Source organism: Alosa alosa, chromosome 12, assembly GCF_017589495.1.
Source record: "Alosa alosa isolate M-15738 ecotype Scorff River chromosome 12, AALO_Geno_1.1, whole genome shotgun sequence".
Classification (NCBI taxonomy): domain Eukaryota; kingdom Metazoa; phylum Chordata; class Actinopteri; order Clupeiformes; family Clupeidae; genus Alosa; species Alosa alosa.
In genome coordinates, this window is record NC_063200.1 from 2,939,003 (window position 1) to 2,965,130 (window position 26,128).

General features: G+C 45.3%; 3 protein-coding genes across 4 annotated transcripts in view; 2 read left to right on the forward strand and 1 right to left on the reverse strand.

Annotated features, from left to right (window-relative positions):
• Positions 1-3,677, reverse strand: part of fam78ab (family with sequence similarity 78 member Ab) — a 13,563-nt gene extending 9,886 nt beyond the window's left edge. Inside the window, exon 1 of the mRNA XM_048258537.1 lies at positions 1,814-3,677. Coding sequence (XP_048114494.1) covers positions 1,814-2,133 — 320 coding nt within the window. The 5' untranslated portion in view covers positions 2,134-3,677. The remainder of the gene's footprint in view (positions 1-1,813) is intronic.
• A 116-nt stretch (positions 3,678-3,793) lies between these two features.
• LOC125304347 (inactive phospholipid phosphatase 7) lies at positions 3,794-10,632 on the forward strand. Of its 2 annotated transcripts, none has more exons than XM_048258535.1 (3): positions 3,794-4,515; positions 4,653-5,355; positions 9,388-10,632. In XM_048258535.1, exons 2-3 carry the CDS (start codon positions 4,881-4,883, stop codon positions 9,774-9,776), a joined length of 864 nt encoding a protein of 287 aa, XP_048114492.1. In that variant the 5' UTR covers positions 3,794-4,515; positions 4,653-4,880; the 3' UTR covers positions 9,777-10,632. The 2 variants fall into 2 exon arrangements, with proteins under 2 accessions (XP_048114492.1, XP_048114493.1); XM_048258536.1 differs by having other exon boundaries at positions 3,794-4,366.
• Positions 10,633-18,332: 7,700 nt separating this feature from the next.
• Positions 18,333-26,128, forward strand: part of prrc2b (proline-rich coiled-coil 2B) — a 33,424-nt gene continuing 25,628 nt past the window's right edge. Inside the window, 6 exon segments of the mRNA XM_048258886.1 lie at positions 18,333-18,516; positions 21,833-22,011; positions 22,414-22,591; positions 24,306-24,408; positions 25,400-25,463; positions 25,646-25,789. Of these exon segments, the coding sequence (XP_048114843.1) occupies positions 21,897-22,011; positions 22,414-22,591; positions 24,306-24,408; positions 25,400-25,463; positions 25,646-25,789 (604 nt within the window). The 5' untranslated portion in view covers positions 18,333-18,516; positions 21,833-21,896.

Below are 26,128 nucleotides of genomic sequence, written 5' to 3' on the forward strand. Positions count from 1 at the left end.
GATTAAGTGTCAGGCCGCCGTGCTTCTGTTTCAGCATTTATCTCTGTTCAAGCTCCTCTGTATGGTTTCACAGCTACACACCAAAGTTTCCAGGCTGTCTGCAGACTTCAAAGAGACTGCACAGTGCACTGGCCTGGCAAGGCCCACGCACTCAGAGAGCACACACACAAGCTCGGAATGAGCATCAGGCTAAAGCACGCAGACTTCTGGGGAGTGTTCGTTACCCCTTACACGGTGAAAGGGTGCTCAACACGTGTTGATAGTGCTGTTGGGGCCCAAGAGTCGAGCAAATAGATCATATTCATATGCAAGTTTAATGATGCCTCCTAGTTTCATGAATGCAGGGAAGAGACACAGAGCTAGCGCTCATCTCAGAGCCTGTGAGAGGCAAGGGCCATAAATATTAATCAGAAGCAAACACTGGTGGCGAGGGGGGAAAAAGCTCTGTACTAACCAGAGCTAGAGCATGATACTGTATTCTGGGCTAATTCACAAATCATGAGCTAGAGCATGATACTGTATTCTGGGCTAATTCACAAATCATGAGCTAGAGCATGATACTGTATTCTGGGCTAATTCACACATCATGAGTTCCAGAGCTAGAGCATGATACTGTATTCTAGGGCATAATTCACAAATCATGAGCTAGAGCATGATACTGTATTCTGGGCTAATTCACAAATCATGAGCTAGAGCATGATACTGTATTCTGGGCTAATTCACAAATCATGAGCTAGAGCATGATACTGTATTCTGGGCTAATTCACAAATCATGAGCTAGAGCATGATATTGTATTCTGGGGTAATTCACAAATCATGAGCTAGAGCATGATATTGTATTCTGGGGTAATTCACACATCATGAGTTCCAGAGCTAGAGCATGATATTGTATTCTGGGGTAATTCACACATCATGAGTCCCAGAGCTAGAGCATGATACTGTATTCTGGGGTAATTTACAAATCATGAGTTCCAGATAAAAGTCCTGACGGTGCTACAGCTGTTTCGTCTGAACACATCTGGCTTGACTGCCCTGAATGGCCCCAGCCGATGGGTCTCCCCCTCCTCCCCTCCCCATATGAAAAAGAACTCTAGTAATTCTATGATTTCTATTTTAGTTTTAAGGTCTATAATGTATTACCTCTATCTAGTATCCTCTAGTATCCTATTGGACAGTCTTATAGGATGTCTATGGCATGTGTTATATATAGTATTACTATATATAGTATTACTATTATATGCTATAAGATTCCTATAGTTTTTTTTTTCCCTTTAAGGCCCTTTGAGATTTGGTCACTAAGTGACCCCTAAATCTTCACCAGTGACCCCCAAATCTTCACCAGTATGCACCTGCTCCCAACAGTCACATAAATCTATCATGTTCATCTATGACCTGTCCTCCAAATAGCTGTTTGCTGAATTAGATTGTAGTCAACATATCTCAGCTTTGGCCAAGTCTAAGCTTGCTGGTGCTTTCCTCAATGTCATCTCAAAGTATAATCCATATTCCATCATATCCTGAAATGTTTGGCCTATAAATGAAAAGTTCATGGCGGTTTGCTCTTAATCCTTCTTTCAGGCAAGGGGATACAGAGCAACCAAATTACCAAAGAAGGAGAGGAGGAACGGAGATTATCTTTCCTGTTGGTATGGATTACTAACTTTTTCATGAAGTAGGCCAATGACATCACAAGCACCACTACCGTATGGCATCCAGGTAACCGGGGGAGCTACTCAACTTTCCCTGCGCAACAATTACTTTAACATCGAGCATCGAATATAACATAAATTATTTATATCAGGGGAATACTTACATCCCTTTGTTTCCGTATTTGTTGTAGAACTCCATATGGTTGCATGCTTGAATCCAGCCAACGGTCCACGTCTCTTTCCCGGCCACCGGCGGTACCAGAACCCGAGCCGAGGCTCGGAAATGCGGTGTCCTGTATCGCAGCACCACGCTGGAGGACTCGTCTATGCTGGTGGGGTTTGGGTCAATGGAGGAGTTCACTTCCAAAACGCTGATACTCTCGCGGAAACTCTTCGGCTTACACCTGATACTCTGGATGCAGCCCATGGCATTAAAGAACAACACAATCCAAACCAAGGTCCAGACCTCAGGAGAGACACGCATGGACACTGCGCTCTCTTTTTTACATCAACTTTGTCCGCATGATGAATTAGTAATTTAGCATTTATCTGGGTGTGTTTTGGGAACGTCCTTTAGATGACTTCTTCGCGCGCGCCTGTTTGTGTGTTGCAATGATGGAAATGTTCTGTAATCCACGAGTGTCGACAGTTCGGTCAACTCTATCCCATTTGGCGACTGTCTGGTCCCATCCACAGCTGCATGTCTGTGCATCCACAGTCCTCTTTCAAAAAACACTGATGTCAACTTTCTATTTCCTTTCGGTTCACTTCCTCCATTAACAGACCAGTGTCACTTATGATCCCATGCCCTTCTCGTCGACAGTCCTTGGAGTCATTGACGGCTTCAATAGTCTGGGACGCATCATGCTGCACTTGAGCCTTTTCATTGATGGGAAGCGACAGAATACGCTGTTTTATTGTGACCTAACCATAGTTTACAATAACTGCTAACGTAACATCTCGACGTCATATCGTAAGCTAGTGTCACGTCACAGGGTTATTGAAAAAAACATCTTAGTGCCCTAAAATGAATTTCTTCCCTAATGTAACGTACGTGTTATTTTGAAAATAAGATCCAAATATCTAACATTTAAACAGCAAAGGTCAGCAAGCACTATCAGGGTAATGTGTTTTCTACTCTAGACATGAAGGATGTGTCCACTACTCTGTCGTTATTATGTAATAATAACAATGTTGGCATTTAATGCTGGCATCAGTCGGTCATACAAAATAGCACATTTGGAACAATTAATAAAATCATGACTAACATGACGAAGATGTTTCTATCATAATGAACCTAAAAGTTTCTAAAAGGCTGCAACCTGAAAGATCATTCACCTTGTCTCTTCAGCAGTAGCCTAAAGTTCGTGCAGTGTGTCGAAATGTGACTAAAACTGTCATGCTGAACTAGTTCCTCTCTTTGAAAATAATTAAATTAAATGGCCAAGACCAATACTGTTTCATAAACACCACAGACATTTCCATTATGGCTTTAACAGCAATGTGCCATAATGGTGCGTTTCAGCACTGACTAATTACTTAAATACAAATACACAAATGAACACTTTGGGTAAATATGGATACGTCTTTACAAATGTCCTTTGCAAACAGTTTGCTTTCAATCTCTCGAGACAGTTCCGTAAAATGTCAGATTCCTGTTGCCCTCTTCTCCTCTTTTCCTCTGTAGGATTAGAATACAAGTCCAGCAGATAGTTAACCTATTAATTGCAACTTACATTAACATCACCGCCGGTTACAATGAGCACCGCAACATCCAAAGGCAATCAGGTCAACTTTCTATCCTCTGCTTTAAATTGGTAATTGTCATCAAATATTATAAAAACGACCTTACTGTAATGACGCAAAAAGCCAGGACCAATACACTGCTATCCCCCATGTGATATTCACCGTGCTAACGCGTTTTCATACAATCATCCCCAATAGTCCATCTCGCTATCTCATAGAGTCCCATCGCGATCACTGCAGGTTCCCCCGCCTGCAACATTCTGTTACTACTAGAGGGCTGGTGCTAGTTTATTATAGTGCCTCAGAAACGACACTTCCTGTCTCAGACCCAAGACTTCTGGGTAACTGAGTTTTATATCAATGGGATTTGGCAAATGATCATCTTACATTTGGTGATATAACATTTGTTAGCCATCTTTATAAATCCCCATGTATGCGCCATTAGTGAATGTTTTGTGCAACGTCAGTGCAATAACCCATTGGCATATCTTGGATATGTAGGTTATATATTCACCTCTTATTAAAGATAAACATAAATGATTAAAGAATATATGATTATGCATGAGTTTCACTGCGCCTAAATGACATTGTTGGGCAAATTCATCTGCGTAAACGGTGACAGCAAGCGCTGCTCCGCTGCTGAAATTCCAGTCCCGTTTAAGCACCTTGGAGAACTCCAACCCGGAACAGCAGCCCGGTGTGCTGTTTATGATGCGGACGCTAGGGTAGAGAATTGGGCTAAGTGGACACTGGAGAATAGGCTACTTTGAGCCCTTTTAATGTGAAATCGTGAGCAGAATAGACATATGTCATAAGCTATGGGAGACTGCGTGAAGCTAAGTCACAGCCGCCTACGTAAATAGAAATGCCTATCGTGTTATCAACATTCCAGGCGTGCCAACAGTGCACGGATAGAGGACATGTTGTCGGCAATTATTCTGCTCAGAATCCACAAATCTCCTTGCTGCCAGGTAGGGTTAACAGAATGTACTTCCAGCATTAGGATGTACATTTGCTTCTAATATGTTTAAGGCTGAGCAGATATTAGCGGGACTTTTAATGAAGGATTCCACCGCTCCTTTGTCCAAGCAGTGGTGTTGTGATTTTTCACCTACGAAAGGTAACGAAACCAATATCCTTACTTAGCCTGGCGTGTTCATTCAATAATGATAATTGATAAGGTAACGTGTCTAGATGCATTTCGTTTTTTGTTGTTGGTTTTCCCCAGTGGTGATTACTGTTATTTTCTATGAATAGGTCTACTTCCGCTGGATTGGCTGAAACGCGTGCCACTCATCACTTCTCCGTGCTGCGACCCTTTGTAAACAGCAGCAGCTTTATCACACAGCTAAATATATCTGAATGATGTTCCACGAAGACAGGAGTAAAAGCCAGAACAAGTTATTCTGAATACATAGGTCATCGATTTGATTTAATTTCCCATCCAACACTTACAGAAGGGCCACTGGGAACAAAAGCCACATAATGCCCTCTAACCCGACTAGAGCACGAGCCAGAGACCGTGGCAATCTTCTGGGGAGACCAGAGTTCTTGTCCCTGAACCAACCTCTCCGTGCCGGTTTCTCCGAGGCTCGCGGCACGAGCCGGCGAGGGGGACACACCAAGTCGCAGCAAGGCCAACCATGGGACTATCAACCGGAGCCCACCGACACCGCCAAAGACCGCAAAGAGCCGGCGAAACTTCCCGAGGAGGACTGCATGCAGCTCAATCCGTCTTTCCGAGGGATCGCGATGAACTCCCTTCTTGCCATTGACATTTGCTTATCCAAGAAGTTGGGCGTGTGTGCCTACACCTCGTCCCCGTGGGGTAGCGTCCGCTCCATGGTCACTCTGCTGGCGCTCACTGGACACGGCATCACGTGGATCTTCGGTACCCTTGTATGCCTCACCAGAAGTAATACGCTGGCGGGCCAAGAGGTCTTGGTCAATCTCCTGCTCGGTAAATCCCTTGTGAACCGCTTTCTGACACAGTGCACGTCTCATTCATTCACTTACAGGAGAGGGAGCGCGCATGTCACACGAGCCATATTTCCCGCTTCACTGCTACTCCACAGCGACCGAACCCCTGACATATTTACGCAACCTTTAAAACAGAAGTTGTATTATGTCTAGACTTCCTCAGAGAGCTGGTCATAATTCTGAAATCAGACACTTTTAGATATACCACATCACATCTGAGTAGTATATTCCCTTCACACACGTGTTCACCGCTTTGTGTGTTATCTTATCACCCCTCCACTGTTGCCCGTTGCTGTGAACTATGCACAGCGGGATTGGGGGAGTTTCTCAATAGAGGAATTTCTAAACTCTCCACTCTGCTGCAAATCTCAGCACTCTGAAGCTGCTTTGTGCAGCGAGTGGCAGACTGTTGTAATCACAGTGCTTCTGGGTAATTTGGGCCTACTTAGTCACTGTCAATATCTCTGTTTCCTCCTCCTTTGGGTACGTCTCCCTCCCCCACTCTCCCTATCCTACTCCCCCATTCTCTCTCTCTCTCTCTCTCTGTGCCTACTGAAAAATCTTTAGACTTAAATACAATTTTGCGGAACATTTTCGCTCAAGTATCTCAAGGTGTTGAAAGTATATTTCAGTATCAGCCAAACCTCAGTTCATTAATGATGCATCTGAATCTGACCAAACGGGTTACCAGGATGTCATCTTTATGGGGGCAACAAAAAATGGGCGCAAAAAGTATCACCACAGTCTTTTAGTGCAGGCCCCTTGGCAGACACACAGGGCCCATAGCCTAGGCCCTAGACTACATGCTATATAAACATAAGGTAGTTTGCATTTTTTGCCTGTCGCAGATAATGTGCAGAATGTAAATATGATTACATTTCATGTAAATTCACGTTGATTTTCTCGCGAAATGTTTATCACAGCATTTAGTAGGCCTACCTAATACCATCGAAAAGCTAAGCTCTTGCTCTGTCAGGTGATATGCATGTGATATCAGTGTGATTAGAACTCTGGGTGTGCATTTTGCATTTTTCACCCATCGCAGATCATTTTTCAGAGGGGGCAGGGTTTATCTCTGGGGAGGCACTGCCTCCCCCTAGACCCGCCCCTGATCCGGACCTTAATCAGAGCAGACACAGACCGGTGTGAATCTGGTGCAGATCTGGATTGCTCCGGATCAAGACTGTGGCCATATGTGATGTGAGGGGATAATCCTGATGTGACTTCTCCACAGATCTGGTCAGATTCAGGTCAGCGCACTAACCTTGAGCTGAGCCCAGCTTCCGTGAAATAGATACCACACACACATACACACACACACAGCCTCTGCGTTGCCCTGGTATCCCACTGCAGATCTACAGATGTGTGTTAGTAGGTAGCTACTTCAGAACAGATTTGTGCCTGAGGCAAAACTAGTTGCTTTCCAAGCTAGACAGGTGATAAAAGTCCTAGCCATCATGAGAAAATAATTGTATGGAACATCATTTTTAGGATCAGCGAGGTTCAAATAAAAAAGGCTTTATTCTTGTTCTTCTTTTCCAAACGCCGTTCCTCAGATGACCTGATGTGGCTGGCCTGGCTAGCGTTGCCAGCTGCTCCTGACGCAGCTCCAGGCTCAGGCGTGGTGTTTGTAGGCCACTGAGTGAAACAGCCACAGAACATGAGCTGCCTGTCACTGACACACACAGAACATTCGCTGCCTGTCACTGACTAACTGACCCATGTGAACATGCCCGTGTTTTTCTGGGTCACTAACTCTAAGTGTTCATTGGACGCAGGAGCTCATTCTCTAATTGTGTGGGGGTTTTTTTTATAACACTTATTTTGTAAGTGTGTTTTTATCGTTTAGACAGTGAAGGGTTAATTGACTGTTTCTTCTTTTCCCAATCTGATTATTATTATGATCAATCTGATTAAGATTAATTTGGCGCGCTCCCTGCCCATTGTGTATCACCATCATCAGCATTTGGAAAGTGACAGAAAGGCAATAAAGCAGTAGTCACCAAAGACTCAGACTGAATCATACTTAAATTCGCTTAGATAGATAGATACATAGACAGATATATAGATAGATAGATAGATACTTTTGATCCCCAAGGGGAAATTCAAGTGTATTCACTTGTATTAGACATGCAGGCAAAGGAAGAAGGTTTTATACCAGCACTTCCACTTCCTCTTAAAGGAAAACTCCAGTTTTTCCACATAGATCTCCGTTTCTCGAGGTCACCGAGTTCTGTCGATGTGAAATAAAAAAAATTGGTGCTACCTAGCTCGAGTTACTGCAGCTACAGTGCTACTACTACTGCAGCGCTACTACTACTGCAGCTACAGTGCTACTACTACTGCAGTGCTACTACTACTACAGTGCTACTACTACTGCAGTGCTACTACTACTGCAGTGCTACTACTATTGCAGCTACAGTGCTACTACTACTGCAGTGCTACTACTACTGCAGTGCTACTACTACTGCAGTGCTACACCTGCAGCCACAGTGCTACTACTGCTGCAGTGCTGCTACTACTGCGGTGCTACTAGCGCTACCACTACCGGATGCTACTACAGCTACAGTGCTACTACTACCGCAGCCACAGTGCTGCTACTTTACTGCCACAGTGCTACTACTACTGCACCGCAGCCACAGTGCAGTGCTACCACTACACCGGTAGTACAGTACTACTACAGCCACAGTACACTGCTACTGCAGTGCTACACTACTACAGCTACAGTGCTACTACTACTGCAGTGCTACTACTACTGCTACCGTACAGTGCTACTACTGCTACTGCTAGCTGGTTAGCCTACTACTGTGCTACTGCTGCGGTGCGGTGCTACTACTGCTGCAGTGCTACTACTGCTGCGGCTACGGTGCTACTACTACTACAGTGCTACTACTACTGCAGCTACAGTGCTACTACTACTGCAGTGCTACTACTACTGCAGCTACAGTGCTACTACTGCAGTGCTACTACTACTACAGCTACAGTGCTACTACTACTGCAGTGCTACTACTACTGCAGCTACAGTGCTACTACTGCAGTGCTACTACTACTACAGCTACAGTGCTACTACTACTGCAGTGCTACTACTACTACAGCTACAGTGCTACTACTACTGCAGTGCTACTACTACTGCAGCTACAGTGCTACTACTACTACAGTGCTACTACTACTACAGCTACAGTGCTACTACTACTGCAGCTACACAGATTTTTTTTTTTTTTTTTATTTTGTACGGACAGTACTCGGTGATCTGAAGAAACAGAGATGTGAGAAATCGCCGGAATTCTCCTTTGACTTGTTATATCACATTGGTGCACTATTTATCAGTTGGACAGGATGTCTCTTTTTACTCTATTTTGCTGTTACAAATGTCCTGGCTATTTTACGTGTGACACATTTGTTTGCCTGTGTAAAACCAAGTGGAGATTTGAGAGGGCTTTGTTGAAAATACACACGTTTCTGTGTCAGCCTTAAGATCTATTTTGAGACGGTGGACTGCTTGTCCACTCCTCAGGGATGCTCTGGCATGCTCACATATTGTGATCACAGCGATAGAGGACATTTTCCACTTGAGGAAATATGCAAGATGTTGAAGGCCAGCGCCATATCGATCACTGCTGTTGCTGTCTGCCTCTTCACTTTGCCATGTGAATTAGAAGGGCCATTACACCCCCAGATGGAAACTAACCGGGGACTGATTTGACAGTAATTGGCAGCTTCAGAGCTCCTCTGCTCTTGTCCTGTACACATCATTTGTCTTGGTAAATGCTGCATGACTTTATCGACTGCTGTGATAACATTTACACTCATGCGAATAAAAGGGTGGCTTTTATAGTTCAATAGAAATCAGGTGGTCGAAGTTAGTTCCATTTGCATATGGCTCCTCTCAATGTCTCCTCAGTTACAGTGACAATGATGCCATGAGGAAGGTTAATTAATAATTTTCTCCTCATTTTTCCCTCCCTCTCCACATACACACACTCTTCTCTCTCTCTCTCTCACACACACACAGCACTAATCCTAGACGTGATGACTGTTGCCGGTGTGCAGAAGCTGGTGAAGCGCAAAGGCCCCTGGGAGATGTCGCCGGGCTTCCTGGACTGCGTGGCCATGGACGTGTACTCGTTCCCGGGGGCCCACGCCAGCCGCGCGGCCATGGTGTCCAAGTTCCTGCTGGCGCACCTGGTGCTGGCCGTGCCGCTGCGCGTGCTTCTGGTGCTGTGGGCCTTTCTGGTGGGCCTGTCCCGGGTCCTGCTCGGCCGCCACCACCTGACGGACATGGCCTGCGGCTTCGCGCTGGGCCTGCTGCACTTCAGCCTGGTAGAGACCGTATGGCTCTCGTCCAGCGCCTGCCAGACCATCATCTCCATAGGAACGCTCAGCTGGAGTCCTTTCAGCTAGGACACACGTGACTCATTGGCTGGGTTGTGACTCATTGGCTGGGTTGTGGCTGATTGACTGGGTTGTGGCTGATTAGCTATTAATCGCTGGCAGATAGGTCAACTCGTAGCTGTTGGCTATTTGGTTGATTCACAGTTGTTGATGGACTTTTTGGAAAGCCTGATTGGTTGGCTGTCTAAACAGAGGCTGTGCCATGGGATATCCAGGGGGCAGAGAGATCATAGCATCAGCTATAGCTGCAGGCTTAACTGTGGGATACATAAAGACGCATAAACAGGATTGTTTTTTAAGGGTGAGATGTTGGACGTCCTCAGAGCCCACTCACCAACTGTCTGACCCGTGCCCCTGACATGTTGCTATAGAACGGGTTCTGACCCGTGCCCCTAACATGTTGCTATAGAACGGGTTCTGACCCGTGCCCCTAACATGTTGCTATAGAATGGGTTCTGCTCAAAGTTAGCTTTTTGTTTTGAACGGGTTCTGCTCAAAGTTAGCTTTTTGTTTTGAACGGAGTTCTGCTCAAAGTTAGCTTTTTGTTTTGAACGGGTTCTGCTCAAAGTTAGCTTTTTGTTTTGGAAGCGCCTCTCCCCGCCCGTCCCCCCTAACAGGCCACTTCCTCCTCTGCGCTGGCTTTCACTTCTGTCCTCCTTTTCTTGCTGACACTGTCTCCCGGAATGACGGACTGAGACGCCACCGCAATTCGACCATAAGCGGTGTCCAGAAATACTCATGTATATACTAATAGACCTCTGAAGTTCACCTACAAAAAAGAACCAAAACAGCCATCTTTGCCCATATAAGGAGATCCGGTTGTTAATTGAAACTACCTATGGCAAGTTACATCACAAGTTAGCTCTGGGGTAGCAAACATCTAAGTGTGCCGCCTTCACGTCCCGGAGATCACAGTATCCACTCGAAGGCAAAGGACAAAAGTGTGTTCAGGAAAACGTCTGTATTTCAGAGTTTTTCATCCCCGCGAGAGTTTAACAGGTGCGATAATTCAAAATCTCCATGTTATTTTCCCATAGGAAAAATCGCCAGATACCGGATATCAAAGATGGCAGCTTTTTTGTAGGCAAACTTCAGAGTTCTATTTGCCACCAAAGGGAGATTGGTCATTTCCTTTAAACAGGGTCAGATTTATATTTCTGTTGCAGGCATCTGTAGAAGAGGGAGTGTGCCGCTCCTCTTGTGCAGAAGTGCATCAGGCATGTTATTGACACCTATTCCAGCCAATCACGTCACACAGGAGACAGAACAAGATGACCACTTTTGACCGCATTTGTCCACCGGAAAGATGGAATAGCGCTCTTGCACTGAAGATGGAATAGCGTTCTTGCACTGAAGTAAGCTGAGCTCTGGGGTGGTTAGCCATGATTGGGCTTCCATCATAGATTTAGACTGCCACAACCTGCAGGCATCATTTCCACACTTGATACTTAAAATGAAAAATACTCCGTTGACAGAAAATGCCTATCTAGAGACAACTTCCACCAATGCCCCCAGAGACTGAAAATGGATCAGCACATTTTCTCTAAATAGGCTATGATAGCATCACTCTCCAGTAGCCTGCGGCTGGAGACAAACACTCTGGTGCTTTCACAGGATTGTGCGCCTCTCTTTACATATTGTGTATTAGCATTTGTGTGTGTGTTCCTCTGTTTGTAAACTCTGTATGTGAGTTTGTGTGCTGCTGATTCACAATTGCTAGCCGGTTCTCTAAGGATTGCTTTAAGCTTCTAATCTTCATATTTGTTTTCTAAGAATGGCCTTGTCCCCCCGTCTGTCCCAGCTGTGGCATGGCGATGAGCTAAACTTCACTGGGTTAAGGTGGAAGGCTGTGAGCTGGTGGCATAGAAGCAGGGGGGGCCAAAGAGGCTGCAAACTGTCGGGGGAGCAGAGGAAAGATCAGGTGACCACGTCACGTAGATGCCCTTACCGATGTTACCGTTAGATGCTCTTACTGAGCTGTTGCTGCTGCTGCGTCCTTGAAATGCGAACATGCGAACTGAGGTGAATGATACTGGAGCCTTCCTGCAGGCTGCGCTGGTACTGACGTTCACCATCTTTATTTAACTGGCTTTTTCCACTTTCTTCCTGAGCCTATAAATGTTCTTTTCCCTGTATTTAGTCAATGCATTTTGGTTGGAGCAAATGTGCATGAATGGTTTGTGCAGAATTTTGTTTAGTATTTCTTTTGTTTCAATAACATGTTATTCACAAGGTGAGTTTGTAAATTCTGAACGGTGCTGTGCAGCCAAATGCATTACTTCTTGGGATATGGACTAAGTTCATATTTTTTCTTACTTTTATTGTGAAATGTCTCAATCACATGCCTGCATGATATTCTGAAAAGTGTTTGGATTTTTCTTTTTTAAAATGAATTGCATTAAATCAAAAACGACTTGAATGTCATAGTTCTCCTGGTCACCAGCAACACACTCACAACAATGTGCAGCACATACAGACCTCACCATTCTTGATTTGATCCACACTGATTGAGTTTGTTATAATGATGTCCTGAAGGGAATAGCTTTTAAACCTTTAACTCCAACAGAAGTTGAAAAAAAGCTACAATTCTAAGAACAATAGAACACTCAGTGAAACTCCACTGTATCTAGCTGTTGACAGTTGAGTGCTACTGCGGACCTTGTATTGATATCTACATCAAGCCAAACTGTTGCCGGTGTGGCAGACAAAACAGGGATTTTTTTGTAATGGATAATTGATCAATGTATTGTGAATGAAATCTAGTCTACATGATTCTTTATGAAGAATAAACGAACAGAGTGTGCAACACCTCTTAACATTTCATGAGTCCTGACACCAGCATCTCATCGCATCTCATCTCATCTCATCTCATCTCATCTCATCTCATCTCATCTCATCTCATCTCTCATCTCATCTCATCTCATCATCGCATCGCATCGCATCGCATCTCATCTCATCTCATCTCATCTCATCTCATCTCATTGTATGTCATCGCATCTCCAGAGTGTAAAAACAAAGAAATCTCATTACAAGTCTCATCAATGGGATGCTGAAATCATATCACTCTTGATCTCAAGGAAAACTGGTAATTTTTTACATAGATTTCTCAAAAGTCACCAAGTACTGTCAGCTACAGTGCTACACTCTGGGGGCATGATTTTAAAGATGCCCCCAGAGTGTAGCACTGTAGCTGCCTGGCTGCTCTAGCTGTAGCTGCAGGAACTCGAGCTAGGTCAGCAGTACAACAGCACTCGGTGACCTGGAGAAACAGAGATCTATGTGAAGTTCTCCTTTAATTGTTTGAATGGGCCCAAACAGAGCACCAATATGCCCTCAGAAAAATCTAAATCCCTTACACAGCACGAGCGTGGCAGGCCAGAGCGCTCTCTCCTGAGCGACCTTTTTAAACGTGAGAAAGGGATGAGGAAGTCATGCTGTGGGTGTGTGTGTGTGAAGGGGTGTGTGTGTGCATTCATGGGAAATGTTTTTCCACCGTCGGGTTCCAACTTGAGAGGATTGAATCATGTGCTGCGTGACAGGGAAAAACATCTTCAGGAGGGTTTTTGACACACAGAAACACACACACACACACACACACACACACACACACACACAAACATACACACAGAGAAACACACACACACACACAAATACAAAACACACACAGGGCTGAGTGGTGCTCTGCTCCAGATGATACAGAGATCAAAAAGCCAATAGAGTAATACACCAACACCCACCCATCCACACACACACACACCCAACACAGGAAGGCATTAGCGTTCTCACATCCCCTCTTGCTGTACCACATTGAGCAGGTTATCAGGAAGTTTCCCAACAGAGGGGAGCCTGTTTATCTGGCGGGCAAGCTTACAGGCACGAGACAAGCTGTCTGACCTCGCTGGCCACACCACAGCTTCTGCTGGACAATTACAGTGTCTGTGTGAGAGGTCAAAGTTCATCATGGTGCAACCCCCCCCGGGTTCCGCTCCCGCCTGCTGTGTTCCACTCCTGTCCGCTGGGTTCCCCTCCTCCGCTACGTTCCACTCCTCCGCTACGTTCCACTTCACCTCAGCCGTGGGAGGAGGACTGGGAGGGTGGGGGCGATAAACTGGTTGGTGCTGCACGCAGATTAACGTATCAGGACTGACCATACGTCCCACTACCCCCACCACCACACACACACACACACACACACACACACACGTGTCTCCTAATCTCCTCACACTCCCGTCTTAAGAGGAGGGGGGAGGGAGTAACTCTCTCCTTGGATGAGGAAGAAAAACAACATGGCCATTTTCTTACACAACACAACACATTTCTCTCTGTGTCAACTGTTGCATGTTGGTAGAGCACAGAAGTGCACTAAGAGGGATACACAGCATTTAACTGCACATCTAAGAAGATACAGCTGACAGGTGTGTGTGTTGTGTGTGTTTGTGAGGGAGAGGTTGTATACATATGTACGTTTATATGTATGTCTTTATACATGTGTGTGTGTGTGTGTGTGTGTGTGTGTGTGTGTGTGTGTGTGTGTGTGTGTGTGTGTGTGTGTGTGTGTAGGGCCCCACATCAGATCAGATCAGAGCTCAGAGATCAAAACTTGGCCATAGTTGAGCAAACATGTCTCACCGCAGCGTCCGGCAGTGATACACCAGCATGCAAACACCATCCTTCCCCCGCAGCCTCTTACACTGACCAACAGCCTTCTGGGTGAGCGCCTCACTGGTGCACCGCTTCTGACCACCAATCAACAGCCTTCTGGGTGAGCGCCTCACTAGTGCACCACTTCTGACCATGTATGGAACAAACAGACACGCAAAGCGCAGCAACAATACTGAGAAGACTAGGTGAAGCGGAAGAGAGAGCAGCTTTAAGAGGAAACATCTTGAGTCTTCTGCTAAACCTCGCAAGTGCAGCAGTCAGATAATCTGGGTTTCCAGCAGCAGCCATCTTTTTTCAACATAAACTGACTCAACGCCACAGGATGTGGTTTCAACGTCTCTGTGTTCTCAGACACAAATAGTAGTGTGTAGTGTGTAGTGAGTAGTGTGTAGTGAGTAGTGTGTAGCTAGTGTGCACTCTGAAACCTAGAAGGGGCTTCCCATGACCTAACCTACACCCCTGGCCTTGGGGTCTGAGGTATTTGTAAACCTCCAGAAACAGCAGACAGCTCTGGCTGTAACACAGATGGCCTTGCCCGATGAAAGGACATGCAGGCGGACTGCACAGGGTTCTGTTGGGGGTTGGTTCTCTAGCTGGTTCTCTAGCTGCACAGGGTTCTGCTGGGGGTTGGTTCTCTAGCTGGTTCTCTGCAGGCTGACTGCACAGGGTTCTGTTGGGGATTGGTTTTCTAGCTGCACAGGGTTCTCTGGGGTTGGTTCTCGAGCTGGTTTCTCTGCAGGCAGACTGCACAGGGTTCTGCTGAGGGTTGGTTCTCTAGCTGGTTCTGCAGATAGAGGCGCAGGTGGCTCTGACAGAGAGAGACCTGGGCATGAGAGATGCGTCCAGACACATACCAGGCAAAGGGGGTTGGTTTGGCATTAGGGCAAAGGCTGGCATGGCGCCCACATCGTGTCTTTTGCACAGACACACACACACGCACGCACACGCGCCTCCCAGATACAGACAGCTGAGTCTGACAACACCCCCATACACACACACACTCGCTCCACCCAACTTCAAAGTAAACACACTCGCACTGAACAAATATAGGATAGGAAATATCGTTGACACAAATGAGAGTGTGAGATAAGGCAACCTATAGAAGGCTGGTGTGTTGGGTTATTACACTCGCCCACATTGTGTCTTTTGCACACACACACACACTCGCTCCACCCAACCCCTTATGTCATAAGACAACCTAAAGAAGGCTGGTGTGTTGGGTTATTACACCTAAAGAACCTATAGAAGGCTGGTGTGTTGGGTTATTTCATCTAAAGAACCTATAGAAGGCTGGTGTGTTGGGTTATTACACTCCCCACTTCCACATAATCAGCTCAGAGAAATTACATAACAGAGTGGGCGGATGGGTTATGATTTCAACAGAGCCCAAACTCACTCTAACTGGGCCTGCTGCTTTGTCCCCCTTATTCCAATTAATCTTCTATTACGGGCAAAAGACTAAACCATCCTCCTTTCTTAATTTTTTGTTTGAATGAAATATCTCTACTGCATTTTACAAGAATTTCTGGAAAGATTGTGTGTATTTACACATGTACATGTGTATGTATGTGTATGAATGTGTGTGTGTGTGGGGTGTAAGTAGCATAACTCCCCATTTTCAATGAGGCTGCATATCGCAAAATCAGATAAAGGACTGGGAATGACATGACACACACACACACACACACACACACACACACACTTACGTTTAGATAATTTGTAATTTTGTAAATTACTTTTCAGCATCAACCACTCCCAACACAGACTGAATTTTTGGAGTGGTGGTAAAAACCCCTTCTCAAGGACACTGACGAAAATACACAGAAACTGACAGAAAGTTAAATGAAATGAAGTGAATCAAATATTGTAGAAAATGAGTGTAGTGTTCTGTTTGTATGGGAGTGCAGCTAGCATCTGGTGCATGTTCATAGCTGAGTACAAGAGGTAGTTGTCATGTCTGCTTTAAATGGGCATTACCCAGCCACAGCTGGGCTTGGTTTTATTCAATCTGGCAAGTATCGATCGTGACCACACAGGCTGAATGTTAGATGCCCATCTGAGAAGAATATTTGGCCTCTGAAAGCTGCAGCCAGGGGTACTACAAGGGGATATATTTTGTGGCACCATAATTTGTGTACTTGCGTCCTCTAGTGGTAAATAAGGTAAACTGCCTTCTGTCGATACAAAACTATAGGCCTACCCCTGCACCTATGTTCAAAACGGCTCTTTATCTTCATTCAAATGGTGACCATGCATATTCACAGTATTTATAAAAGAGCCACACATGGTGTCATGTTCAATATTTCTTACAATATCTTTCCTAAGCCTGTAGTGTTGGCATTGAGTTTAAAGCTGTAAACAAATGCAGTACTGCAATTTTCTGATCCCAAATACCCATACACACGTTCAACAAGACACAGCACTGTAGCGGCCTAGCAGCTCTAGCTGTTGGCTGCAGCAACTTGAGCTAGGTAGAACCGATTGTTTCCGCTTGTTTTCATACTGACAGTACTTCTGTCCTCGAGAAACAGAGATCTATGTGAAAAATCACCTGAATTCTCCTTTAACCACCACACTTCTTGAATTTCCCCTGGGGATCAATAAAGTATCTATCTATCTATCTACTGCCACCGTCCACATAAGATAGTAAATCACTTGAATTCTCCTTTAACAACTACACTACCACCGTCCCCTTAACAACTACACTACCACCACCGTCCCCATAAGATAGTAAGTATAAGTATATATACTCTTTTGAGTCCCGTGAGGGAAATTTGGTCTCTGCATTTATCCCAATCCGTGAATTAGTGAAACACACTCAGTGACCACACAGTGAGGTGAAGTACACACTAATCCCGGGGCAGTGAGCTGCCTGCTACAACGGCGGCGCTCGGGGAGCAGTGAGGGGTTAGGTGCCTTGCTCAAACGCACTTCAGCCATTCCCACTGGTCGGGGCTCAAACCGGCAACCCTCCGGTTACAGGTCCAGAATGCTAACCAGTGGACCACCAGTGGACCAACAGCTGCCCCACGACTAACGGCTGTTAGTTAAATCACTTGAATTCTCTTTAACCACTACACTACCACCGTAACCCATAAGATAGTACATCAGTGGCAACCATGGCAACTACATTAGTTACATGATAAACTATCTATATGTGTGTCAGTATAGGTGTCCATCTTGGTGTTGCTATGCACCTATTTAACAACACAGAGAGAAGAGTAACAGAGGGGACGGACAGACATACCGGCAAAGATCCTTGATTACTAGCAAGATAGAGCAACGCTTTAACCCTCTCTGATTCCGGTAGTCAAAGACAGGAAATAAGTGTGTGGACAAAATGGTCAGTCCATCACAGACTAGGGACAGACATCTTATGTATCAAGCTCAGGCGACTAACTGCTGATGTAAGGTCCTTTTGTCAATCATGGGATCAGATGGACCAGAAGGGTGTTGTTGCAGCTCTCAGGGTCATGAGGTCAGAGGTAGATTGACCTCATGCATAAGCTGCACTCAGCCTGACTGCTGTCCTCATGAGTGGGTGTGGGTGGGGGTTTCAAAAGTGTCCCATCTAGATTTCACCAGATGGCCCCATATCTTTGAGAGGAAACTCTCAAAAATCTACCAACCAGAGACCCTAGGCCTGTTAATGTTGCACTCCGTTGAAGGTGTTTCTATGAATAAAACAATATAAACACAATATATTATGAAGAATGTCTTCAATGATAACATTGATTATCCATAACAATAATATCTTTAAATTAGTAAAATTAGCGTTTAAATTCGATTTGTGGATGTTTTCTAAACAGCCCCGTCACTTGTGTAATTTTTCTGTAGATTGCAGTACCCGAAGAGAACACGTGGAGTCGTTTTTTGTTTCAACGTCATTTCCGTATACAGCGCCACCACAGTCGACGACAGCATAGGCTTTCATTTCTAGGCCGGGAAGGTCCTACTATCAACACAAGTGAACGGGAAAATAGATAAAGAATTGGCTGTGCAATCTTTATCCATCCTTGAAAATAATCTTACCATAAGGAAATATATCGTCATAGGTGACCTTAACTAATCGTTTTACGTGGAACTGGTAAGTTCTGGTGATTTTATAGATGAAGATATGTCGACATTCTGTGGTTTAGTTCAGGCTCTCCTCCCTAGTTTTATTGTTGCTTTGTTCTGGGCTGCAGCCATTTTTAATCGCCTTGTCCAATATACATTGCCTTTCCTCTATGCATCCGAAAAGGATGCGGAGTCGGCAAACATCAATTTGCGTTAATGTTAGTTAACATTTCTTAATGCACGGGAATTCGCTTCACAAACAACTATATATGTATGATATGTAGCAGGCCAAAGTTTGCATATTCCTCTGGCCCAGTTTTAATCCAAGCGAGTGTTTTCTTGCGATCATGGCAGCCAACTCCAGTAGTTGGCTAACGTTATCTTTTAGCTCCCAGCAGCGAGCTAGCTACGTTGATGTGGATGTTTAGGGAAGTTCACTTACTTGTATTAAAACGTCCAGTTTATTTTGCTATTAGGCTAGACATTAGAAACAGGAAAGTATAGACAACGCGCAAGATGGCTAGCGGTGTTTACAAATACTCGAGCGAATATGGGTTCAAATGGCCTAAATTGCTAGATAGTTGCAAACATGCTTAGCTTAGCCATCGCTAACATTTGCTGTTGTCGCCTTTGAGGTTAACGTTGACCAATTCGGACAGGGGTGGCACTGATTGAAATAATCCGCATTTGCTTTTTGGTGATTTGCGTGGATTTCGTTACATGGCACGCTATATGGGTCAAATCACAGTAAAGTAAATTTTGAAGTAATCCATATCCAAGGAGGCCCTTAAGTTAGCAAGTGTCAGCTAACCTTGGTTATCGTTAACATTAGCAAATGGACAGGAGAGGGACGGCTGACGTCCCTTTTGTCTAACGTTATCTGTGCACTTTTCAACTGATTTAAGGTTCTGTCTTTGCCATCCTTGTTATATATATTTCTTTAACGTTTTGACTTTGTTGACACATTATCACTAGAGTGAATTAGCTCACGTTAATCTCAGGTTGCGTGTTTAGCCCTCGCCAACTAGCTAGTTGACAAGCCTGTTGTCGTTTTTCGGTCTTGCGAAACCCCGGCTTCTCTCGGGAATTTGTGTAAACACTTCTAGTCCCGTTCTTTTAGTCAAATTGGTGAGCATTAGTTTAAGTACGCCGCTGTGTTAATATCTCCTTGTTTCAATTATTTACGTGTAGAATGGATATAAACGTTAACTAGCACAGCTAACAGTGTCTCATGTAAGTTAACGTGAATGATAACATGGGTGCCTGCCTATCTAGAGCATTTTAACGGTTGTTCAAAACCGCTATGTAGATTTTTAGGATTCCATGTAACATCAACAACATTGACCATGTTTCTTACGAGGGCCATTTCACTGGCTAGAACTGCAGCTTTCCGATTATTAGTCGAATCTAGTTTGTGTCAATATGGCTAACGGTATCATTAAGCGGAGAGTAACTTAAACGTTAGAAGCTTTGTCATGTCTGCGATATCCTAAGACGAGCATTTTCATCCATTTTGCTTCTCCTCTGAAGGCCACATTTGAGACTAGAAATACATCCAAAAGCCTTGTGAACCACACAGGTCAAGCGTGACACTGATTCAATTTAAAAGTCTTAGTCGAGTTTATCAAATAATAACGTTAAATCTTAAAAGAGAACAACTTGGGGTGCGATGGATAGTGGTGTTTAAATTTCAATACCATGGAATTGTAACCCATTTCAATAACGAAAATGTGTTAGACTTGTGTCTTAGTTTGCAGTGAACGTTTAATAATGATTTAAGTTGCTAAGCAAGGGCGATCATTCAAAGGAATATGTTTCTTTGCATACACCATTGAATATGCAACATCAGAATCATGTAAAAGGACTCACTTAGAAGTCAGTGTATTTCAATGATGAAGTGCTGAGGACCTCAGTTAACCCAAGACATAAACTGACCATGCAGTTTTAAGGAGTTGCCTTAAGCATGGTACAGCGTGCTCCACTGAGAACCACTCATACACACACTTATATTGAGGGAGAAAGATGCTCAGTTGGTGTCCCAATTCCCAGCTCATTTCAGGCATATTAGTGGTCACCTAGGCAGCTAAATGTGGACCTCTCTGCACTGGTTCAACCCTGAGTGGGGACAGAAGGACCTTTCTGCAGCTCGGAGACCTCTATAACCCAAGCGTGTTTTAGAGAGTGGGGTGGGGGGGCACCGGGCTTATGGTGGAGTTGTGTGCATTTCCCCCTCTCTCTCTCTGTCCCCCACTGTCTCTCCTTTCTCAATTTAGTTAATCTGTCTATCCATCTTTTCTTTTTCTGTCTCTCAGTGCTGTGTGTGGTGCAGCGTGTGTTTGGTTGCATGCGTCACTCCTGTCTAGCGGACTCTTTCATATCTCGCGTCTCGTCTCACTCTCTCCCCCCCCAACCCCCCCCCCACTGAGTCTCCTCCTGCACCCCACACACCCTGGTTGGGCTTCAGAGTAGGGGTATATATATATATATATATATATATATATATATATATATATATATATATATATATATATATATATATATATGTGTGTGTGTGTGTGTGTGTGTGTGTGTGTGTGTGTGTGTGTGTGGGGGGGGGGGTTATAACAGTGGGGCCCATCAGAGCACAGTTCAACCTTTGAAACGCTGTTACTGTGAGTCATTTAAGTTGTGCGTGGAATGACATCCGCTACAGCGAGTCCCTTTTATTAGTCCTGTTAACTCTCTGGGCTCTCAAGTGATTATGCCCCCTTTGTTCTTGTTTGTGGTGGCTGCACTGACGGGTCACTGTTTGGCTGTTATGCGCGTGCTTGTAGACCTCCCTCTGCGGTTCAAACACGTCTCGACATTTAACTGGTGCACTTGAGATTAATCTCATTTGTGATGCAGAGAGGGTTCAAATGATCCTTTCATGTTGTGAGCTGCTCTTTAAGTTCAGTGTTGATTAGAAAAATCATGAAATTGTGTGTGTGTGTGTGTGTGTGGGGGGTGTTCACTGATATAGCCTACCATTAGAAATATCTAATTTTGTTCGTTGAACAGTCCTTCATGTCTACTATGCTTTTGATGCCGTTTCTTTTAATTTGCTCCCGCCGGCAGGTAGCGTGCCGTCTGGTTTGGTGGGCTGACTGACGGCTTTTACTCTGACTTCAGTAACCCGGTTATGAGGCTTGTTGATCACATTCAGAATATGGTGTATACACGGAACAGTATATTGTCCGGGGTTCTGAAATCGGAATATGATGTTAACGTGTGTACACACAAAACCGCTTCAAAGTCCTAATCATAACAGCGATACTGAAGTGCATGGAAACACAGGTACTGAAAGCTCTCCTTTCTCCTTACAGAAACCGACGGCATAGAGGAAGAGGCGTAAACACAAATTTCCATACTCGATGACATTACATCGCAATGTCCGATCGTTTGGGGCAAATAACCAAGTCCAAGGATGGGAAAAGCAAGTACTCCTCACTCAGCCTGTTTGAAAAGTACAAGGGAAAGGCAATAGAATCTCAGAAAACCACAGGTAAGGTCACCGTCCTGTCCGTCTTTGGTGTTCCATGTACCCTGTTCTGGTCTGATATGCTCCAGAGAGAGAGAGAGAGAGATGGAATGGAATGAAAATAGGCTCCATGTGCTGTGGCTAGCTATCTGCTGGTCCTCAACATGAAGTCGAATGTTATCTGAGTCTCATTGAAAACAGATGGCGAAGTCGAGGAGTTAGCACGTCTCTGAGAGCTAGAGGATATTGGTTGTGTCGTGCATTTGGATGCTTAAGCTTCTGATTACCCTTTCTTTTTTGCTCATTATCTCTCTCTTGCTCTCTCATTCTCACCAATTCTCTTTCTTTCTCGTTTGTACCTTCTCAAACATTTCTTTCACTCTCTTTCTTTATCTCTCTCGCTCTCTCTCTCGTTGGTGGTCCCAGTTGTTCCACGACATGGCTTGCAAAGTCTTGGCAAAGTGGCCGCTGCCCGGCGGATGCCCCCACCTGCTCACCTGCCGAGCCTGAAGTCCGAAAACAAAGGAAACGACCCCAACGTGATTATTGTGCCCAAAGACGGTACAGGATGGGCAAACAAGCCAGAACAACCCGATCAAAAGAGGTATGTGCACCACAGGAGAGGAGGAGGAGGAGGAGGAGGAGGAGGAGGAGGAGGAGGGAGGAGGAGGAGGAGGAGGAGGAGGAGGAGGAGAGAGGAGAGGCCACTACATCTCCAACACAAGAAAACTGACTAAATATCCACCACAGGAAAACTGACTACACATCCACCACAGGAAAACTGACTACACATCCACCACAGGAAAACTGACTACACATCCACCACAGGAAAACTGACTAAATATCCACCACAGGAAAACTGACTACACATCCACCACAGGAAAACTGACTACACACTGACTACATATCCACCACAGGAAAACTGACTACATATCCACCACAGGAAAACTGACTACATATCCACAACTCAAGTGTATTTGTTTGTTTTATTTTCTTTGAACATTTTTAACTGGGTGGAGTAATGGGGAGTTTATGGGTTGATTTTCCTCATCCAGTGCAGGAGAGATGGGATTGAATGGATGCAGTCAGTGATAGACCTTTGTGATCTAGCCATTAGTTGCCATTCGTTACCTTTGTGATCTAGCCATTAGATACAGCCATGAGTTACCTTTGTGATCTAGCCCTTAGTTACCTTTGAGATCTAGCCATGAGTTACCTTTGTGATCTAGCCCTTAGTTACCTTTGTGGTTTAGAGCTGAACGCAAATGCAAGTAATATAGTTCTTAATATTTTATCGGTACATTTTAGCATAGTCTTTACCTTCCTGGCGTTTTTCTGAAGCCAAGATGTAGTTTGTCACTCTATTACTAAAGAGCTTGGTCTTGCCTTGCCTTGGTCTTCTGTAAGTAACTCTTTTAGATGCTCAGGTAAATCACGAAACACTGCAGTCACACACTGCTTGGGGTTTCTTGTGTGGAATTAGTCATGATGTGGTCTCCCTGTCACTTGTCAAGGACAGAGTCTCAGCCGTGTGTGTGTGTGTTAGCTGGATCAATGTGTGAGTGAATGGCCAAGGTGAGGCTGGCTCATTGAATTCCTGAGTGGGTGGGTGGTCGTGGAGTGTGCTCTGGCGATGGTGTGTGTGGTGATGTGTGGGCACCTAAAGGTGTTTGTGTGGGAGGGAGGAAGAGGAACCAGAAGCTTTGGCAAAGTGACCGGATCATCACCATCCAGCAATCAGTGCAGAGGCCTATTCCTTTGAAGGAGCAAAAAGCCTGACCTCAATTTGGAGCTCACATTGTGAGTAAACAGGATATCTGAGCCCACACTGCAGACCCTGTCTCCCTGATGTTAGAAATGTGGGTGTGCTCTCTGGGCCGATATATGCTCTCTGTGGCGGTATATGGGGCGATATGTGCTCTCTGGGGCAGTTGCCTGACAGCCTTGAGCGTCAGTGTTGTGCCTTGTTAGTCCCCTGTCTTGTGCCTTGTCAGTCCCCCGTCACCTTCAAGCGCAGTCCCTTTGGTGCTGGATCTGTGTGTTTGCCTCGGGCTGCTGCTGTAGTGTGTGTGTGTGTGTGTGTGTGTGTGTGTGACCATTTCAGCGCCCGCAGTCTGTGGGTGCACGGTCATTTGCATTTGTGGTCATCTGCAACTGCTGTGAGGGTGCAGTGATTGCCCTCTGTGCTCTGTCAGGGTCACGGTGGCGTCTGTCTGATGGTACTGTGTGTTGTGTTGTTGTTGTTGTTGTTGTTGTTTGTTTATGGAGTCGGTTGCTTGTTTGTTTATTTACCTGTGCCCCCACCCCCTCCTCCACAGTTCCACTGCATCATCAGCACAGCTGCCGGAGTTGCAGCCGCAGCTGGCTTTACAGAAATCTGTCTCCAATCTTCAGAAGCAAACAGCAGTAGCCAGCCAGGAGGTAGGACACCCCTCCCCACCCCACCTCACCCCTCCCCACCCCACCCCACCCCTGCAGCAGCAACAGCCCTATTAAACACACACACATATTGCAGAACCCTCCATACTGCATAAGAACCCTATTAAACACACACACATACTGCAGAACCCTCCATACTGCATAAGAACCCTATTAAACACCCACACATACTGCAGAACCTTCCATACTCCATAAGAACCCTATTAAACACACGCGCTGCAGAACCCTCCATACTGCAAAAGAACCCTATTAAACACCCACACATACTGCAGAACTCTCCATACTGCATAAGAACCCTATTAAACACACACACACACGCACTGCAGAACTCTCCATACTGCATAAGAACCCTATTAAACACACACACACGCACTGCAGAACTCTCCATACTGCATAAGAACCCTATTAAACACCCACACGCACTGCAGAACTCTCCATACTGCATAGGAACCCTATTAAACACACACACACACACACACATACTGCAGAACTCTCCATACTGCATAAGAACCCTTAACCCTTCTCCTTCGCCTGTTAACATGGTGCTGTAATGCCGCCATCACACAAACGCAACCCATGCAGTGTGTCCCAGGGCTCGGGCTCAGCACCTCTTACTCCATCACACCACACCGCATTATGAGAGTGTGTTACCATAGTTACTCCACCACACCGCATTATAAGAGTGTGTTACCATAGTTACTCCACCACACTGCATAAGAGTGTGTTACCATAGTTACTCCACCACACCGCATAAGAGTGTGTTACCAAGCCATAGTGTCACAGAACACACACTACCGCAGAGAGCCCAACCGTCTGGCTAACATGGAAATTAACCAAAGTGAAATCAGAAGGATGCTCAGGTTAAATAAGAAGACTGCTCAGGTTAATGCATTCATGCACCATACTGTCACAAGCCTGCCCTCATCAAAGTGTGTGTGTGTGCGTTTTTTTTTTTTTTCTCTCTCTCTCTCAGAGCACAAACACAGGTGGACCAAAGCAATGGGCACAGCTAAATGGAAAGGCAGTAGAACAAGATGGTGAGTTTGCTTGTTAAAGTGGATGTTTGAATCAAACCCCCTGATCTAAAATCTGAAACCCTTTATGGGTGTAATAGATGAAATCTCCTTAGACCTCACTTTATCTTCCCCCTTTAGTGTGCTGGCTCTCCCCATAACACCTTGCGTGTGTGTCTGTCTGTCTGTGTGTGTGTGTGTGTCAGGTTCAAGGGGCTCAAACCGACTGCAGCCCTTCTCTCACGAGGAATTTCCGACGCTGAAAGCAGCTGGCGAACAGGACAAGGCTGGCAAGGAAAGAAGCGTCTACGATCCGTCGTATGGGCCAGGACCAAGCCTCCGCCCCCAGAGTGAGTCTCACATTTGCACAGAGCGGCACAGTAGCCATGCAGAGTTTAAACGTCTACTGCAAATTACCATTGTGTGGGGGGGGAGGGGGGTCACGGTAACCATGTGTAGTTTAAACGTCTAGTGCAAATTACCATGTTGTATGCGTGGGGGCAAAGAACAGTAACCATGCCTAGATGTCTGAAAGGTCACCCAGAGGTCATAGGTTGGCCTGTGTCGCAGTGTAAAAATGAACCTTTCTAAAAGCAGACTTTAGATAAGGACGATAACTCCCCCTGAAGAGAAGGCGTGGCAGTGCTGCCAGCAGTCCTGAGCGCTCGTCAAACTGACTCAACTGGAGG

Coding starts and splice junctions, on each gene's coding strand:
- LOC125304347 (XM_048258535.1), top strand. CDS start 4,881: ATGCCCTCTAACCCGACTAGAGCACGAGCCAGAGACCGTGGCAATCTT. Junction 5,356..9,387: donor CTTGGTCAATCTCCTGCTCG/GTAAATCCCTTG, acceptor ACACACACACAG/CACTAATCCTAGACGTGATG.